This window comes from Panthera pardus, unplaced genomic scaffold (assembly GCF_024362965.1).
Source record: "Panthera pardus isolate Hobbes unplaced genomic scaffold, ASM2436296v1 HiC_scaffold_6, whole genome shotgun sequence".
Classification (NCBI taxonomy): Eukaryota; Metazoa; Chordata; class Mammalia; order Carnivora; family Felidae; genus Panthera; species Panthera pardus.
This window is the reverse complement of record NW_026526991.1, coordinates 130,096,179-130,116,925: the sequence shown is the minus strand read 5'-3', so window position 1 is coordinate 130,116,925 and position 20,747 is coordinate 130,096,179. Positions and strand designations below refer to the sequence as shown.

At 36.9% G+C, this 20,747-nt stretch overlaps 1 protein-coding gene across 2 annotated transcripts in view; it reads right to left on the bottom strand.

The window, feature by feature from the left end:
• UPF2 (UPF2 regulator of nonsense mediated mRNA decay) overlaps nt 1–20,747 on the bottom strand; it is a 109,384-nt gene that overhangs the window by 65,730 nt on the left and 22,907 nt on the right. For both annotated transcript variants that reach the window (XM_019460800.2, XM_019460802.2), the window contains exons 5-7: nt 17,094–17,291; nt 7,426–7,575; nt 5,269–5,372 (exon numbers count right to left, since the gene is read on the bottom strand). In XM_019460800.2, the coding sequence (XP_019316345.1) occupies nt 5,269–5,372; nt 7,426–7,575; nt 17,094–17,291 (452 nt within the window). The remainder of the gene's footprint in view (nt 1–5,268; nt 5,373–7,425; nt 7,576–17,093; nt 17,292–20,747) is intronic.

The window sequence follows — 20,747 nt, the reverse complement described above, 5'->3', positions numbered from 1 at the left end:
TTATTTTGAGAGAGAGAGAGAGAGAGAGAGAGAGAGAGAGACCGAGTGTGAGCAGGGGAGAGGCAGAGAGAGAGGGAGACACGGAATCCGAAGCAGGCTCCAGGCTTTGACCTGTCAGCACAGAGCCCGATGCGGGGCTCGAACTCGTGGATCATGACCCAAGCCAAAGTCAGACACTGAACCAAATGAGCCACCCAGGCGCCCCTCATAAACTTTTTAATTGCAACCTAGTGTTAAAAACAGAACCCCAAGTGGGTAGACTGAAGACCTACCATGAACTATCTGGAAAATAACTGTATGAAATGTGTAATTAATGCCTTCGACCTCATTGAAGTCAAGTAATATCAGAAAAAAACTCTGATAGAATTAGAAAGTAGCAATAATAGTTACCAGGAGCCAAGAAAATTATTAATGCTAATAACAAAAATAAAAAAGGAGCAAAGATAAACTGGAAATGAAAAGAAGGCATACATTATTCTCAGGAATATGTAAGAATAAATGCCCCAACATTGACGAAAAAGATTTAGTTTAGTGTCAACAATCAGACTTGACAATTTAAACTAAAGAAACCACATCGCAATATTGTAATAAATGCCCACTATTAATAAATACAACTATTATTTAGTGTAGCAATCCACCATTCTATGCTACAGATCAAAAAAAAGTGTTCAATATTTCATCAATATGTCTAACATATAAGCGTAAAAGAAAAGCTAGAAGAGATGAACATTCTGGAAAGCCACTGGAAAACAAAATATGAGTAATTTTTAAAATACGGTATTTTTAGGGGCGCCTGGGTGGCTCACTTGGTTGAGCTTCCGACTTCGGCTCAGGTCATGATCTTGCGGCTTGTGAGTTCGAGCCCCGCATCGGGCTCTGTGCTGACAGCTCAGAGCCTGTGGCCTGCCTCAGATTCTGTGTCTCCCTATCACTCTGCCCTAACCCACTCGCATTCTGTCTCTCTCTCAAAAATAAATAAGCATTAAAAATAAATAAATAAATAAATAAATAAATAAATAAATAAATAAAATACAGTATTTTTAAAACCCAGGCATGTATATTTTTAAAATGTTAAAGATTTTCAGTTTATTGTTTGATATTTCATTTAAGAAAAATAACAAGTTTAAGTTATAATTTAAAAAAGAATAGAGGCGCCTGTGTGGCCCAGTCGGTTAAGCATCAGACTTAATTTCGGCTCAGGTCATGATCTCACAGTTCATGAGATCGAGCCCCATGTCCCATCAGGTTCTGTGCTGGCAGCATGGAGCCTGCTTGGGATGCTCTTTCTTCCCCTCTTCCCCCCCTCCCCCCCCCCTTGCTGTGCTTTCACTCTCTCTCGTTCTCTCAAATAAATAAAATAAATAGGAATAAACTACCTTTAAATATACTTCTGAGGATCTCAAATATTGTCCTTCCATAGGCTCATATGTAATGATTATTTTATCATTAATCCCAATTTCTAATCTGATAATCTCTTGATTATCAGATGCAAATAGAAGATCCATAGAGTTCCCTGAACTATAAAGGATTTCTACTCTTCACTATAGACAGAATATACTGTAACACCTCCTATTTGGTTAAATCTTTTGATGAAATAAATGGCACAACTAACACGGACTAGATTCAAATTCAGGAAACTGACTCACACTGGAAGTATTCATCAAGATCGAAATTTTACATCAACAATTAGTCAAGAGAGTAAAATCAATTTAAATCTTTCTTCTGCAGGGTGCCTGGGTGGCACAGTCAATTAAGCATCTGACTCTTGGTTTCAGCTCAGATCATGATCTTGGGTTCATGAGTTCAAACCCTGCATCAAGCTCCATGCTGGCAGTGCGGAGCATGCTTGGGATTGTCTCTCCCCCTCTCTCTCTGCACCTCCTCTGCTCATGACTAATCTCTCTCAAAATAAATAAATATTTTTAAATTTTTTTTAATTAAAAAAATAGTAATAAATTTTTCTTAACGCTTGTAAAAAGAATGTAATAAATGTTATTAAAGCTTACACTTTATAACATTAAAGATTACAGCTAATTAAAATAACAAAGAGAAAATATAAAAGTATAACACATTTTCCTTCAAGTAATTCACCCATACGAAACACTGAAAAATTCTGGACCTAATAAACAAAAACCCCAAGTCATGAAATAAAATGAAATAGGTTAACTCAGGAAATAAAATAGGTTAACAGTAGAAAACTTCTCACACAAACATGGGAAAAAACCTCAAAGCAAAATTTGTGATGATATTAAGAAAAATTTTAAATAGCTAATATTGGGTATATTTCACCATAAATTAGAAAACATGAAAAATAAAATGTATTTCAATAACTACTTTAGAACACTATCCTTTAAAATACATAAGTAGTTTGCATATTCTATCTAAATAAATTTTATGAAGACAGAGAAGGCAATATTCACTTCACCTACCACAATAATCAAAGGTCAGTTAGGGAACAAACCTACAACGTTCAAAAATCTCCACAGATTAGGAGTCCCTAAAGCATGTCAATGCTTGGCACACAGTAGGGATTTAATAAATATATGCAATAAATAAACAAAAGATGACATGAGTAGAAAAACTGCCAGAATGAATAAATTTCAGAAAACTACAAAGAAAAAAGCTTCATGTGTATATGAATTCCTAGACTTAACCAGTCCTGTCCTATGGGGAGAAAGAAGCAAAGAGGTCGCCCTGATGGTATCTGTCTGGGTAACAACAGCTAAGTGACAACTCAATAAGCAGTATTTTGAAAGCTGTTTCAAAACATTTTAGGTCAATGAAAGACAATCCAGCAATCATTTCTTACTTTATTTAGTAAAAATACATTCTTATAATCATCAAATATATGCAGAAATAAACTACCATGAATGACATTACCCATAGAAAGTTACTTAAAAAAAATCTTCATTCTGATTTCTATATTGTTACCTAATTACTGAGTTCAAACAAGTCTTGGATTTTTCTACCTGTTTCCCAAGTACCTTTCCCTCTTAAGCCAATTGCACCTTTGTAAATGTATATGGGAAGAAATTCCCTTCATGAAGAAGTGGACTCCCAGGGGAACCCACTGGGGTCCAACAGGGAAGAGTGGCCCCTATTTTTCACCTGACTCTGAGAGTCAACTTCGAATTGAATATATAGTCATTACTGGCAACAGCTCTTAATACTGAACTGGGCGCTAAAGGATACTTTTCAGTACACACTTGGAACAGTAACACTACTAGTATACAAAACCGATGAGACCCTTTCCACCTTCAGTTTTCATGATGATGCTCAAAATGGGGTACGGGGGTAGAGCAGAGTATCAAGATTTCTCTTTCATCCTCTCATATGAATGAATATATGAAAATCTGGCAAGGGAAAGATTCAATCATATTTCAAACTTACTAAGTTTTTGAAACCCATACATTGATTTAATCATTCCAAGAAGTAAACCAACTTGGAAACAGTTTTTCAAGCCTGCTCGATTACACAAATAGTTACTGAAATACATCTAAATTATTTGAAGAAGGACTAAACGAGTTCAAAGTTGAAAAATAACCTAACTTCTATAATTCTCTATAGGAAACCATCAAAGCATTATGAGGGAAAAAAAAAATTAAGTATAATAAACTTTGACAAAAAAAATGATTTAAAGCAACAATTTTCAAACTTTAGGTTTGAAACTTTAGGTTTGAGCCCTTTACTTTATACTCTCAAAAATATTAAGAACCCTAAAGAATTTTATTTATATGGGTTACATTTATCAACATTTACTGTACTAGAAATTAAAACTAAAAGACTTTTAAAATATTAATTCACTTAAAAATACCAACAAACCTATTAGTTGTTACTTTTTTGGGAAATAACTATATACTTTTCAAGATGAAAAAAAATTTAGTGACAAAAGTACTTTTTTCGAAGTTAGCTAGACTTTTGTGTCTACTTATGCATTTAATCTGTGGTGATTTGTTTTTTTGGATGAAGTAAATAAAGAAAATCCAGCTTCACACATATACATAGCTGAAAAAGGGAGGTGTATTTTAATAGGTGTATTTTAATATACTTCCCAGTAATCATAGATATTCTTTGATACTACACCAAAACTTGACAAGTGACAGTTTTTTAAGGGCTAGAAATCAATTTTTCATGCCATGTTACATTAAAATCCACTGGCCTATCTTGTACTTTTGAATGCATCTTTGATACCCAAGCAAGATTCTGTTAACAATGTGTAGGGGTCACTGAGAACAATGGTTCACTGAGCTGTGCAGATGTTCCACACACATACACGACATTTTAGAACTGTATTATTTAATATCACTGCCAATCTCCTCAATAAAGTCTCTTCAGAAAAGAATTGGGAAGGTATCAAATTTATGGTGGCAGTTTTCCAAAATTCTAACTTCTGTTGAAAACTCAGATTTGTTCATTGGTAATACTTTGTTGTTTTCCTTGAAGTGAGAGGTGCACTTCGTTCGTGTTAGAAAATGGTCTGCTAAATACCCAAGGTTGAATAACCACAGTTTGCCCACTGGTTATTTAAGTACTTTTTCCAAGTAAAAATGGTATTCCATGAAAAAAGCAACTAGTTGAGCTTGCAACTCAAACTATCACACAAGTGGTTTTTCTCAAGACAACCTTGAGACAGCAAAAGTGCCTTACACGCCATTCCCATTTTTTCAGATTAAAAGGATGTGCGCTCAAAGGTTGAAATGAAATAAAATTACAAATTTTGATGGAGTCATCAAGGAGATTCTTAAGTGAAAGCAGCACTCTTTTTTTAATTCATGGCAGTGAAGAATACAAAGGCTATAGTTTGCTACCACTGCACCCACTAATGCCAAATTGCCGGCTGCTTTTGCAAATGTCAAAGACAATGAAAAGGTGGAGGATAGAACCCTAGTATTAGTATGAAAGTTTTAACCTTAAAAACGTCATGAAAGCACCTCAGAAGACTCACTCCAAGAACTGACAAAACATACTTTAAGAACTTCTGGTCTAAAACCATATTTTCCAAACTCTGGGGTCCCTATGTAAAGGGGAGAAGTGTCACCCCAACAGGATTCTAGACACCATTCCAGACTATAACAAATAGTTCTCAACTCAGAGAACACTTACAAATTGGCTCCAATCTTCTATGTTTATTTTGTATTCTCATATAAGATTCCATTTGAAGAAATGGTTCATTCTATGGCTAAAATAGTCCAAAACCCACAGACATTCCTAATTAGAGCTATCCTACAAGGTTTATGTGCTTGCATAAAGTTAAACAGACAATTATACCTTGTCTATCAGATCTCGGTTGACACAGTTGGGCAACTGCTGTAGGAAAGCATCTACTATGAGCTTGAGATGAGATCCAGTGCTGGCTTCTTCATCCTCTTGTTCTAATATAAAATTAGTGTTTAAATAGGTTAAAAAAATACAGAGAGACAATCTAAGAATATAAACATTCAATTGTAAGTTTTTTGGGAAATAATCTAGAGCTTTTCTAACTTGTGAAAAAATAAAGCCTTTTTTGAGCTATTACCCTGAAGTTTGGATATCTCTAGAAGCATAACCCAAAGTCATTACAGTCTTGCAGATGCTGAATATGAAAGGCAAACTTTTGCACCAGACACAAAAACTTAAAAACAATTGCCCTTAGTTTGACAGTAAGTTTGTTATTTTTATCTGCTGAGCATCTCTTCCCCCATGTCTTCAAGTGACAGCACTCCCATCACCTGCTCGCCTTTGAAGGCAACCCATGGGACTGTGACAGGGAAGGGCACTGCTAAAGCACAGCACACCACCTTCCTCTCAGCCACAGGCAGTCATGACACAGAGCCAGATCCTTCCATGACACTTAAGTACTGACAGTGAGAAAGGAGAACCTCTGATGTCACTGGTAGGAAGGATTTGGGCCTAGAGCAGCCTCCAGCCATGCCCACTGTCCCTTTCAGGATATAGAGAAAAGAAAATCTGCAGGAGCAAACAACGAAGCCAATACATAAATATGCACGCAATACTGACAGAAGGTATCCTTCTAATTAAAAAAATCCTAATAAATGGATAACGAAGATGTGGTACACATATAACATGGAATATTATCAGCCTTAAAAAAGAATGAGATCTTGCCATGTGCAACAACATGGATGGACCCAGAGAGTATTATGCTAAATGAAATTAGACAGAGAAAGACAAATAAATACCTTGGGATTTCACTCATATGTACAATTTAAGAAACAAATGAACAAAGACAAAAGAGACAAACAAACAAAAAAAAGACTCTCAAATACAGAGAATTGCTGTCTGGTGGTTGCCAGAGGGGAGGTAGATGGGGAGGCAGATGAAACAGATAAAGGGGATTAAGAGTACATTTATTGTGATGAACACTGAGTAATATACAGAATCACTGAATTATTACATTGTACACCTGAAAACCATGTAACACCATATGTTAATTATACTTCAATTAAAAATGTCCTAACTAATAAACTCAATAGAAGTATTTAGGAAACAATTAATAGTATAACATTTTTATTATTAAATATAAAACATTACTCAATTATAAAGACAGATATAAGTATAACAGATCAACTAATATATTAGTTGTCTTTTTATAATTCAGCCATTTTAGAGTAACTTTTAAATACCTTTATGTTAAGACTGTAAAGATTAGGGGCACCTGGGTGGCTCAGTCGGTTGAGCGTCCGACTTCAGCTCGGGTCCTGGGCTCGCTGTTCAGGAGGTTCAAGCCCCACATGGGGCTCTGTGCTGACAGCTCAGAGCCTGGAGCCTGCTTCTGATTCTATGTCTCCCTCTCTCTCTGCTCCTACCCCACTTGCAGTCTATCTATCTCTCTCTCTCTCTCTCTCAAAAATAAAGATTAAGAAAAAATTTTTAAAAAACAAAAAAACAAAACAATAAAAAAAAGGACTGTAAAGATTATACCACAGAATTAAAGTAAATTCAGGACAAACTACCAAGTAAAGAAGTGTAAGAAATATCTATTAAGAAGATATTTAGAATGTAGATGATCATTAAAGCATACAGTCACATTATATGGGACATGTGGTGTTTCTGTTCTAAATCCTAAAATCCAAAAAAGTGAAGGCCTAGAAACAACAAGAAAAAAAGGAATTACAGAGTAAAGATCTATATTCTTAACGAGGGGTTCTGTGTATAAAGCTTAGTTAAAAATTAAATCGTTAGTGGGGTGCCTGGGTCACTCAGTTCGTTAAGCATCCGACTTCAGCTCAGGTCATGATCTCATGGTTTGTGAGTTCAAGCCCCACATTAGGCTCTCTGCTGACAGCTCAGAGCCTGGAGCCTGCTTCGGATTCTGTGTCTCCCTCTCTCTCTGCCTCTCCCCTGCTCATGCGGTTTCTCTCTCTCAAAAATAACATAAACATTAAAAAAAATTTTTTTTAATTAAATTGTTAGCAATATAGCGCTTACCTTGCTCATCAAGAAGTTTCTTTGTAAGATCCTCAGCTTCATCTCCACCTTCTAATTCCAAGGTATCATCATTAATTTCTAGGTTCTCCAACTCAAGTTCCAAATCTTCAGGATTCGATACCTCCTTATTATCTTTAGGTTCTTTTGCCTCTATTTGAAAACAAAGAATCAGTATCTCTGAATTAAAAGTCATACTGAAATCCTGACACAAAAAATAGGTAAGGATTCATAAAATCTGCATCATTTGTTCTGGAACCTATATATATACCTGGTAACAAATCTGAGCGTATATTTAATATACTCAGATTTTGTAAAATGTAGTATACTCATTGAGAACAAAAACCATAACTTCTTTGATTCAATATGCCATCTATTTACTGAAGGGATGGAAGGAAGGAAGGAAGGAGACGTACACGGTGTGAAGAATTGTAGTAAAGATGAGAAGAAAATAAAGTTGATTAGATAAAGTGGACTCAGATAAAGATGGGTCCCAAACTCCACCATGACAAGTTCAGACTTTCTCTTTTATGCAGTATGAGCTTTACTCAATCATGAGCAGAAGATAACATTTAAAAAAATTTTTAATGTTTATTTTTATGAGAGTGTAAGTAAGGGAGGGGCAGAGAGAGAGGGGCCAAAGGATCCAAAGCTGGCTCTGCGCTGATAGCAGCAAGCCCATTGTGGGGCTCAAACTCATAAACCGTAAGATCATGACCTGAGCCAAAGTCAGACACTCAACAAACTAAATCACCTAGGCACCCCCAGGAGGTAACATAGAAACCTGAGGCGATATGAAGGGGCGCCTGGGAGGCTCAGGTGGTTAAGTGTCCGACTCTGGCTCAGGCCATGATCTCACGGTTTGTGAGTTCCAGCCCTGTGTCAGACTCTGTGCTGACAGCCTGCTCCAGATTCTGTGTCTCCCTCTCTCTTTGCCCCTCCCCCACATGCACTCTGTTTCTCTCTCAAAAATAAGTACACATTAAAAAAAAATTAAATGTGAAGTGCCGTGAAAACTAACTTACCAACAATATACAAGATAAATTAGAAAGAAAGGAAAGATTAGATGTGAAAAGACCAATCAGGGAAACATCCTTATGATTTAGATGTCAGGGGTTAGAAGAAACAAGCAAAATGGCTAGCAGTTGGTAATAAGGCTCAATAAAAAAGATAAAAAAGAAAGAGGAACTAAACCCAATTTCAACAAGATTGCCATAATGTTGATCATTATTTCCAGGTGATAGGTAACCACCAGTTCACTATACTAGCCTTGCTTTTGTGTTTGAACATTTTCATAAATAAAAAACCAAACAATCCTAAATTCAAGACTTTATGCTTAAGAGTGGTAGACTTATAGTGTTGACTAAAATTATTATATTTCTCACCCTCATCTTCTAATCTCATAATTTCTGCATCGAAAGCAGAAATGTTTCACTGATAAATGACACCACACCATATTCGGAAGAATCAAAGCTTTAACTAGTAAGGACTGGTTTTGCTGCCTCTATTGGAGGCAGACTTTTCTCATTCATTAACCTTTTCAACTAACACTTAAATTCCTACTACATGCTAACTACTGTTCTAAACAATAAGGATACAACTTTGTACCAGATGAAAACCCTGCCCACATGGAGCATACACTCACACTCACTCCCCAGTGATCTCTAACATCTGCCTATCAAAAGCCCAATGATCAGCTACTATGTATTCAAAACTATGCCAAGCTGCTGAATATTCACAAAAAGCTTAAAATGTGACCCTTGCACTCAAGAAATGTACAATCTACCCAAGGAAATTAAGCCGATTTTCTTGAGAGACTCAGAGGGGTATGGGAAGGGGAGGAGAGGACCCCAAGCAGAAAACAGAACAATGAATGAAGGCCATGAAGCAAGAGAAATGGTCTGTTGCAGACACTGAAGAGAAAAAAGTAAGAGTAATGTGGTATCAGATAGTGGAAAGGAAGACCTAAACCAAACTATGCAGGGCTCAAGAGACCATGTTAAGTTTACATTATATTCCAAATAAACGCAAATCCATTAGAAGACATTAGAGTAAAATTAATTTTTTAGAATGTATACAAGGCAGCAAAAGCGTATCCAGGGCAGCCAGGGAGGAAGTATCACATAGTGGCCCACGTTCAGAGGTGATGGCACCTGAGGTTAGAACAGTAGCTGTAAGGATAAAACCAATCTGAGATATATTTAAAAGGTTGAATTAACTAGATTACTAAAGCGACTGCTCCCTCCTCTTCTATCTGACCCTGAAAAACACTGACACTTAAAAGGGCAAATGAAAGTGGAAGCTGAAGATAAAAACAGTAAGAAAAGCCAGGAAGGGTTAGTGCCACAGAAGCCATGGAAAGGAAATGCCCCACAAAGGAAATAGTAAACTGTGCTGCATGGTTTGAGAAATCAAATGAGACAAAGACTGGAAACTGCTCATGAGACACAGCAACATGAAAATGATGGTAACTTTGGCAAAAACAGTTTCAGGGTAGAGGAGAGGTTGAAGCCAGATTGGAGCAGACTAAAGGAGGAAGTAAGAAAGTGAAGAATCTACACATAGCCAATTCTTTCAAAAGGACTGCTTAAAAAAAGATAGATGGAAAGAGATGAGAGACCCAGGAGGTGTCAGAGTATTCACAACTTGTTTGATCTGTTTTGTTTTTTAAAGATGAGAATATTTGAATGCTGAGATTACAGATCCAGTAGAGAAAAGGACAGAGAGACCGAGAGTTTGATACCAAAGAAATCAAAAAAGGATGGATGATGGACTGTAATAGGGTTCGAAAGAAAGAGGGCGACAAGATTCAGAGCAGTAAGATGAACTGGCCTTTAACAGAAGGTATAAAAGTTCACCTTATCACCCAGGGAAGAAACGTTTTAGAAGCCCTAAGACAGGTAGATTTATAAATCAGAAGGGGCACAATGCTGAAGGAGTTCTATGTGATGGCTTCTATCTTCTCTATGAAGTACTAGAGTGCACATGATTATCTGCTAAGCTGGGAAGCCGAGTGAAACTGGAGAAAGAATGAAAATGTGTTTGGAGTATGGGAGAGTTAGCTGAGGACAAAGATGTTGTCAAGTTTCCATTCACTGTTGGGGACCTGGTTGAGGTTGGTGACCACGAATTTATCAAGTTCTCAAGCTATCTAACTGACCTTCTATATCTAGGAGAGCATAACAGTTTGGATACAGAAACCAGTATGTTGGATGACTGAGTTCAGCCAAGGTTGAACTTGACAGGCATATATAAATGAAAGACAGAAAGAGAAAGAATGTACAAGAGAAATACTAAAGATGAATACCTGAATGCAATCTAGAAAAAAAGGTAAATGAAAGCAGGTGGAGACTAATGGAATGGAAAAAAACAAAATTAAGGGAGCCACACAATGGACTAGAGGTCTCAGAGAAGCACAGTAAGAGGGGCAATGAAGGGATCTGAGAAAGTAAGCTGCAAGGACAGAGAAATATTAAAGTTAGAGATTTCAGGGTGGTGCAGTTTGGGAAGACTATTAGTATTTATTTATTTATTTTTAGTGTTTATTTACTTTTGAGAGAGACAGAGAGACAGAGCATGAGAAGGGAAGGGGAGGGGCAGAGAGGGATGGAGACACAGGATTCAAAGCAGGCTCCAGGCTCTGACCTGTCAGCACAGCAGGGTCCGAACTCACAAACCTTGCGTTCATGACCTGAGCTGAAGTCGGATGCTTAACCAGCTGAGCCACCCAGGCGCCCCATGGGAAGATTAATTTTCTATCATGCTGGTAAGAATGAAAGGCAGTGAGAGATTCCTTAAGTTCAAACCAGTTACTGGTGGAAACTGTCCTATAATTTTTTATCCACAAAATACCTCTACCAAATACAAGGGCATTTTCTTTCTTTTGAAGTTCAACTATTTAGTCAGTCACCAAATCTGATTTATTCATTCTTGATTATCTGTATGTGAGACCATATCCCTTTCTTTTCATTCTCGTTACTGCTCCTATAACAGACCTCTTAACATTACTAAAACAGAAACCCAGCCAGTCCACACCATATTTCCACTTTACTTTATGCTGTATGTCACTGACTAGAGTAAACTTTAACAGAAAGTAACCAGAGTAACAGTAAGCTACTTATTGATCACAGCTATGCATCCATGTTATACAAACTTCAATTAAATGGTATTCACGGTTTATAGCAAGATAGTCCAAACCAATTTCCCCTACTCTCCTATTTATTACATCTTCTAAAAAGACAAAATGAATTATTTGATCCTTACTTCCTCTCCAAATATACTCAATCATTTCCAGCTTCAATATCTTCTTTCATGCCATTGTCTCTACTTGGAAGGTCCACGTCGTCTCTTGTCAAAACCCAAGCCAAACTTCAAAGTCTGTCACAAGTTCCATTTCTTCCAGAGTTTTATCTGATCTCCAACCATGGTTACTGCCTCCACTGTCACAGTTCTTTGTACTTTTCCTAAGGCCCCACACTTACTCTCCTTCACATTAGAATTCTTTGAGCCCTGGCTGCTCCCCACTAATGTGACCGTGAAGACCACAGACCCTGGGTTCATATTTGTCTCTCAGTACATTATCTCACATGAGAGGATGAGGTCCTACACCCACTTCTCAAAGAGAAACAAATATCAGAACCCTTCAAGTAAGTCAAACTTGCATGATGATACGAAAAACCTAGACCATGGTAAAAATCACACAAATTTTTCAAATCCTTAAAACTGTAAGAATTATTGAGGTGACTAATATTTTAGAAACTATTCCTCACTCGGGACTTCAACTCTATACATGAGAAGATACCTTCTGAAAAATTTTAACTGACAAAACTGGGTAGGAGGCATCTAAAATGAGCATTATATATATATTTTTTCCCTATATTTTTTGACATATTTCAAATATTTCAACACTATTCTTCAAAAAATATAAAGTAAAATTTACCTTAAGGTAAGAACGTCTTTGAGATCAACCAAGGTTTTTATATTTTCAAAGTACCACAGGGGCCCCTTGTAAGGTGTTCTCACCATAGGATGACCCCAACTACCCTTTTCACAATAATACCCTAATTTTCAATGTATTTTAACTTAGATTCTGAAGGATGTTATAAAAAGTTAAGAAACGGTTTTACTATTCTTCTTCCAATCAGTATTCTAACCAGCACCGCCCCATCCCCCATTTAATATGTTACATATGGAAAAAAAGAACAAAACTAATCCTTCAATTTTTTTTTTCCCCAGTTAAAAACTTTTGTGTTTGGGTGATAATGATATGTTATTACACGTGTTACCTGTAACACATGCACCACTGTGGTGGGGATGTTGCCCATGAGGGAGGCTGTGCATGTGGGGGGGGGGGGGGGGGCGGGGGGAGGGAGGATATGGGAACTGTGTACTTTCTGCTTAATTTTGCTGTGAACCTAAAACAGCTCTAAAAAATGAAGTCTAAGGGCACCTGGGTGGCTTAGTCGGTTAAACATGTGACTTCGGCTCAGGTCATGATCTCACAGTTTGTGAGTGTGAGTCCTGTGTCAGGCTCTGTGCGGACAGCTCAGAGCCTGGAGCCTGTTTCGGACTCTGTGTCTCCCTCTCTCTCTGCCCCTCCCTCGCTCACACTGTCTCACTCTCTCTCAAAAATAAATGAAACATTTTTAAAAATTTAGATATTAAAAAAATAAATAAAATTAAATTTAAAAATTAAGTCTAACATATAAAAAAAACAGCTTTTATGCATCAAAGGATAATCGAGAAAGTAAAAAGGCGGTCTTCAGAATGGGAAAAAATATCTGGAAATCTGGTAAGGGTCTACTATCCAGAATATTTAAAAAATACTTAAAACAAAAAGATAACTCGATTGAAAAATGGACAAAGGTGGGAAGGCTGGGTGGCTCAGTCAGTTGGCCCCTGACCCTTCGTTTCAGCTCACATCATGATCTCAACAGTTCGGGAGCTCAAGCCCCATGTCAGGCTCTGTGCCAACACTGCTTGGGATTCTCCCCCTCTGCCTGCCTCTCTCATGTTTGTGTGCTCTCACTCTCAAAAATAAATAAAAACGTTAAAAAAAACTTCTAAAAAAAATGGACAAAGGATTTGTCCATGTCATTGTTTCCTCAACGAAGACAAATGGCCAAGAAGCACATGAAAAGAGATTCAACATCACTAGCCATTAGGAAATGCAATCAAAACCACAATACCATTTTCACACCCACTAAGATGGTTATAATCAAAAAGAAAATCATACAATAACAAGTGTTGACAAGGATGTAGAGAAACTGGAACCCTCGTACATGGTTGCTAGGAAGGTTAAAATGGTTCAGCCACTGTGTGATGGAGTTTGGGAGTTCTAAAATTTAAACACTGAAGTTTGTATCTCTTAATCCTGTTCACCTATTTCATCCATCCTCCCCTATGCCCACCACCAGTTTTTTAGATGTATTAATAAATCTATTTCTGTTTTTTTTTCTTTTTCTCTTGTTTGTTTTATTTTTCAGATTCCACATATAAGTGAAATCACATGGTATTTGTCTTTGTCACTTATTTAGGTCCATCCAAGTTACTGCAAATAACAAGATTTTATTCTTTCTTATGACTAACATTTCATTTTATATATATACCACATCTTTATCTATCGATGGGCACTTAAGTTTGCTTCCACATTTTGGCTATTATAAATAGTACTGCAATAGGGGCGCCTGGGTGGCTTGGTCGGTTAAGCGTCCGACTTCGGCTCAGGTCATGATCTCACGGTCTGTGAGTTCGAGCCCCGCGTTGGGCTCTGTGCTGACAGCTCAGAGCCTGGAGCCTGTTTCAGATTCTGTGTCTCCCTCTCTCTCTGCCCCTCCCCTGTTCATGCTCTGTCTCTGTCTCAAAAATAAATAAACATTAAAAAAAATTTTTTTAATAAATAAATAAATAAATAAATAGTACTGCAATAAAGAGGGTGCATATATCCTTTCAAATTAGTATTTCTGTTTCCCTTGGGTAAATACCCAACAGTAGAAATCGTAGATTGTATAGTGTTCTTATTTTTAATTTTCTGAGAAAACCCCATATTGTTTTCTATAATTGTTGCACCAATTAATATTCTTACCAACAGTGTACAAAGATTCTCTTTTGTCCACATTGTCACCAATACCTGTTATTTCTTGCCTTTTTGATACTAGCCATTCTGACTGGTGGGAGGTGGTATCTCACTGTGGTTCTGACTTGTGTTTCCCTAATGAGTAGTGGTAATGAGCATCTTTTCATGTATCTATTGGCCATCTGCATGTCCTCTTAGGAAAAATGTGTACTCAGGTCCTCTGCCCATTTTTTAATCAAATTATTTGGTTTTTTGGTGTTGAGTTGTAGAAATTCTTTATATATTTTGGAATATTAACCCCTTATCGAATATATCATTTCCAAGTATCTTCTCCCATTCAGTAGTTGTTGTAATAACATTGTATGGGGACAGATGGTAACTACACTTATAGTGGTGAGCACTACACAACGTACAGAATATTCTAACCACAATGTTGTACACCTAAAACTAATATAATATTATATGTCAACTACACTTAAATTAAAACAAAAACAAAAACAGAAACAGGGGTACCTGGCTCAGTTGGTTGAGCATCCGACTCCTGTTCTCAATTCAGATTGTGATCTCACAGTTCATGACTCTGAGCCCACGCTGGGCTTTGCACTCACAGTGCACAGCCTGCTTGGGACTCTCTGTCTCCCTCTTTCTCTGCCCCTCCCCTGCCCAAACACGTGCGCGCATGCACTCTCTCTCTCAAAAATGAATAAACATTAGGGGCGCCTAGGTGGCTCAGCTGGTTAAGCGTCCAACTTAGGCTCAGGTCGTGATCTTACACTTTGTGGGTTCGAGCCCCAAGTCGGGCTGTGTGCTGACAGCTCAGAGCCTGGAGTCTGCTTCAGATTGTGTGTCTCCCTCGCTCTCTGCCCCTCCCCTGCTCACACTCTGCCTCTCTCTCAAAAAATGAACATTAAGAAAAATTAAATGAATAAACATTTTAAAGAATGGAATTACCATATAACCCTATAATTCCTAGGTGTATACACAACAAATTGAAAATAGGGACTCAGACACAGCAGCACAAGTCACAGTGGCCAAAATGTGGAAACAGCTCAAAAGTCCACCCATGGATAAATGGAAAAATAATTTGTGATATATACACAAAATGAAATATAATTCATTCATAAGAATGGAGTATTCATAAATGCACAATGTGGTGTACCTCCAAAACATAAGTAAAAGAAGTAAGCTCAAAAGATCATACATACATCACGTGATTCCGCTTATATGATACACTAAAAATAGATAAATCCATAGACACAGAATGCAAACTGGTAGTTGCCAGGGGCTAGAGGAAGGGAGGAATGGAGAGAAACTGCTCAATGGGTACAGGAGTAATGAATGGAATGCTCTGGATGTATGTGTTATAATACTCATACATCAAAGCAAAGAATACTACTTCCTAGTTTTAGTGTAAGGCACAGAAATTACTCAACATAACCTGAAAACCAGTAGAACACAGTAATTAAGGGCCCAAGTCATTAATTAATAAGGCTGAAATTTCAGATCTACCATGCACTAGCTGTGTAAGTTACTTAACCCTGGGTAGTTACTTAACCTCTCTGTGCCACAGTTTCTTCATGAGAAAACAGGGTAACAACAGTGGCTGCCTCACAGGGTTATTATGAGAATTAAACAATTTTTCACTTATATTTCGAAGTACTAAAATGATGTTTGGCATGAAGTGATTATCAAATAAAAATTACTACCTATTATTTTATTTTTTTTTAACGTTTATTTCTGAGAGAGAGAGAGACAGAGTGTGAGCAGGGGAGGGACAGAGAGAGAGGGAGACACAGGATCCAAAGCAGGCTCCAGGCTGTCAGCATAGAGCCCAATGAGGGGTTCAAACCCACGAACTACGAGATCATGACCTGAGCCGAAGTCAGATGCTTAACTGACTGAGCCACTCAAGTGCCCCACTAGCTATTATTTTTTTAAATGGGTTCCCTAATAAATGTATCAGAATACAAAAGTACAGGGGCGCCCGGGGGGGGCTCAGACGATTGAGCAGTTGAGCATCTGAATTTGGCTCAGGTCATGATCTCACGGTTTGTGAGTTCAAACCCCATTTCAGGCTCTCTGCTATTAGTACAGAGTCCACTTTGGATCCTCTGTCTCCCTCACTCTCTGACCCTCCCCCACTCATGCACACTCTCTCTCAAAAGCAAATAAACATTAAAAAAAAAAAAAAGAATACAAAAGTACATTTAAAAACAAGTTATCTGGGGGCGCCTCTATTAGGGGACAGAGCCCCACATTGGGCTCTGTGCTGGGCATGGAGACTGCTTAAGATTTTCTCTCTCTCTCTCTCTCTCTCTCTCTCTCCCCCCTCCAGACCCTCGCCCCTGCTCACACCATCTCAAAAAATTTAAAAGTGAAAAAAATTATTTCACATTAACATAAATGTTTTAGCACTGCTGAAACTGTCACTTATCACCCTTTCATGCTCCTTTGCGTATTATTCTGTCATTCATTTCATCTAATGACTCAATGTTCATATTGCAAAACTAGTAACTAAACAAAAACCTTTTACAAATACTATTTTGAAACCAATTTTTACAGCACTTAATGTAAATATTTATCCTCTAGGATTTACCTTTGGAATCATCTTTGTTGGAATCTTTATTCTGACAACTTTTCTCATTATCTTTAAACAAGATGGCAGGAACAAAAGCTTTCAAATCGATGAGGTTCTCATAAAAATTCCGAGCGTCTTCATCTTCCCAAATACCACCTTCCAAATCATATTCTCCAGGCTTACCAGGTGTAAAGATATCAATTCCAGGCCCATGCTCTATAATAAAATAAGCCACAGGGAATTAAAACCATTTCAGGTTTAGTGTGTAAAACCACACAGCAACAAGATATTTTATATTTTCAATTTCACAACTAATGAACCTTGAGTGTTAACAAAAGCTTCTTCAATCAACAAACACTCTGAATTGTTCACAAGACCATCTTTAACATCAAATCATAAACTGTGTTTTAAGTAAAGCTCTAAATCCGGACAAACTAGAAGACAGCATATGAGAAAGATGTTTTTTTCATAAATGTTTTAAGCAATTACTGTCAGATTAAGTAGCCATTTGATATATTAGGCCTACTTTCATGGAACTTAAAACCCAAATAAGAAATATATAAGCCTGGCCACTCCTAAAACATCCGTATCTCCCACAGTATAAGGCAGATTGCTATAAATGGTCAACTGATAAAGAAATAGGAAATAATGGAAGAAAAGATGAAGAAATATACAGATATTTCAGTAGAAGACAGAAAACCATGCACACATTTGCATACATACATGCACCTACACACGCTCTACCTTTTACATACAACTAAAAATTCTTAAACTCAGATCAGGAGAATTTCCAACTTCATGATCATGAGACCATTCACGAATTTATCTGTTCTCACTGTGCTTCTCTCCAAACCACAACTGTAAAGTGGAGAATGATGATGTACAGTGAAAATAACTGTAAGAAGGGTGCCTGGGTAGCCCAGTTGGTTAAGCATCCAGCTCTTGGCTTCAGCTCAGGTCATGATCTCACGGTTCATGAGTTCAAGCCCTGCATCAGGGATTTTCTCTCTCTCTCCCTCTCTCTCTGCCCCTCCCCTGTTCTCGTGCTCTTTCTCTCAAAATAAATAAGTAAACTTTTAAAAGTATTCATTTCATAAGAAGAACAAGAGCAAAAACAACAGAACGCTGGCTCCCTGATGCATTACTTATATGCCTTATACCAAATGTATTTAAAGACAAGACACTAAAACCATACACTATAAGGGAAAAGAGTGATAAATTTATAATAACTTCTGTTTAATGAAAAATATAAACAAAAGCAAAGGACAAACCAGAAGACAATACTAGCAATATTCATACAAAGAAATTAATATCATTAATATTCATTAATAATACCTGAGTACTGAGGTTAAGGTTCTTTTCCTATACTCTTTTACTTACCTGTTTAGGGGCTTTATTAATTTTTATATTTAAGTGTTATATTTAGTGTTTTATATTTGTGATTATGTTTTATATTTAAAGGTTTAAATGAAACAAACATTTATCATTTTCACCCATTAGATTATGTTTAACAAAGACTGATATCATTAAATGCTAACAAGACGGTAGGGAAGTAAGCACTCTCATATCTTATCTAGGATATTAATTAATACAACATTAAGGGGATGTAATCTGTCTGTACTTATCAATATTTAAATTAAGCATAATATTTGATCCCGTAAGATTCCTTCTAGGAGTTTATACCAAAGAAATAACGGAAGTGTGAAGTAAGATTCACAAAGAGGTTGACTATAGCACTGTTTGTAACAGAGCAAAAGTGGATAGAATCTAAGTATCTACCAATAAGATAACAGCTGATATTTATACACTCTGTAATATTAATCAGATGCTAAAAAAAATGACGTGTATCTATCTGAACAGACTCAGTAGATTCTCAAAAATATGTTATTGAAAGAGAAAAGCAAGTCATGCAAAATAACATACTACATAAATTAACAAGCTATGTCTCAATATCTGATTATATATTTTACATAAATATTTTATATAAAAAGAGTCTGGACAGATTCATATCAAACTGTACCACAGATACCTTGGAAAATGGAATGCATATGCTAGGAGACTTTCACTTTCCACTCTATAATATGCACGAATATTTTACATATATGAAAAATGTATTTGATAGTAATCATAAGCTGTGAAAAATCAACTTCTGAGAAGCAAACAAATGCTACCAAGTTAAAAAAAAAAGCAATAGATAATCACAGGAAACTATTTGTAATGCATGTGACAAAGAATAATTTCTTTAATATGCAAAATGCTTTTACAATTTGATTAAAGATACATAAATATTTTATTAAAATGAAAAGGAAGAGTTAAAGGATTCAAACCAGTATGTCACAGAGAAACAAACATATATAAAACAGCCAATATAAACCTAAAGAAAAGGATACTCAACCTCACTCAGAAGGTAAAAATCAACAACTACATCACAATAAGAGTGTAAGGAAACATTCATTGTCATATAGCTAGTAGCATGTAAATTTCTTTGGAAGAATATTTATACATATTTTTAAATATGTATTTAAATATGTATACATTTTTCTAATTTTTTTAATGTTTATTTATTTTTGAGAGAGAGACAGAGTGAGTAGGGGAGGGGCAGAGAGAGATGGGGAGACAAAATCTGCACAGGCTCCAGGCTCTGAGCCATCAGCACAGAGCCCAATGTGGGGCTTGAACCCACAAACCATGAGATGATGACGTGAACCTAAGTCACTTAATCAACTGAGCCACCCAGGCGTCCCTAACTTTATATATTAAAACTTAAAATGCACATACCTTATGGAATTGGTGATTTACTATATTGTACACCTGAAACTAGTATTACACTGTATGTTAACTGGAATTTAAATAAAAACTTAAAACATAAGAAGTAAAATAAAAAATAAATAGTTGCAGAATAGTGTATATAATACGATCTCATTTCTGAATGGCAAGAACAGGCATTCTGATTACTGAAAAGCTGAGGCTTCTCCAGGCCAGGATGGGGTACCAGTGACCTAAAACAACTAAAAAGACCAAACAATATATACAAGTTTTTGAACACAACATCAGATAGCACAGGTAAGTGATTCCTACAGAGAAGAAACAAAAAAGCTGAGCCCAACAATTAAGTGCCCTAGCTTACTACTGCCTGGTAAGATTTTCTGGGCTACAGCCAAGTAAGGGAGAAGGAAGGCAGACCCCAGCAGTCTCCCTGAGTTGAGGACAGAGCTGAGTCTGGCAAGACTACTCTAGTCAACGTGGCTAGATATTGCAGGACACAATACCAGAGAGGAGAAAGCACATCGACAGACCTCAAATATCAGCAGAAAGCTCCCCTTGAATGTTCAGCCGAATATTGATCAGCCCCTACCTGTGAGGGAACTGGGTGAGACTGGGAAAATAACTACTCATACTTCCAATTCATTGGAAATCAGGTAGAGTACAGAAGGATATTGCCTCTGTAATATGGAAAATTGGCCCTAGACTAACAGCTGTTCTGACCCCACCTAACAAAGCCAACCTGAAAAGGATAAAACTTTCCAAGTAGCTTAACTATGTTCCAGAATGAAGCTCAATGATATTTCTAAGAATACAAAAATATCCAGCAGTCATCCCAGTAAACATGATCAGACATACAAAGAAGTAGGAAAAAATACAAGAGCTATAGCAATCACTCAATTAAAATCA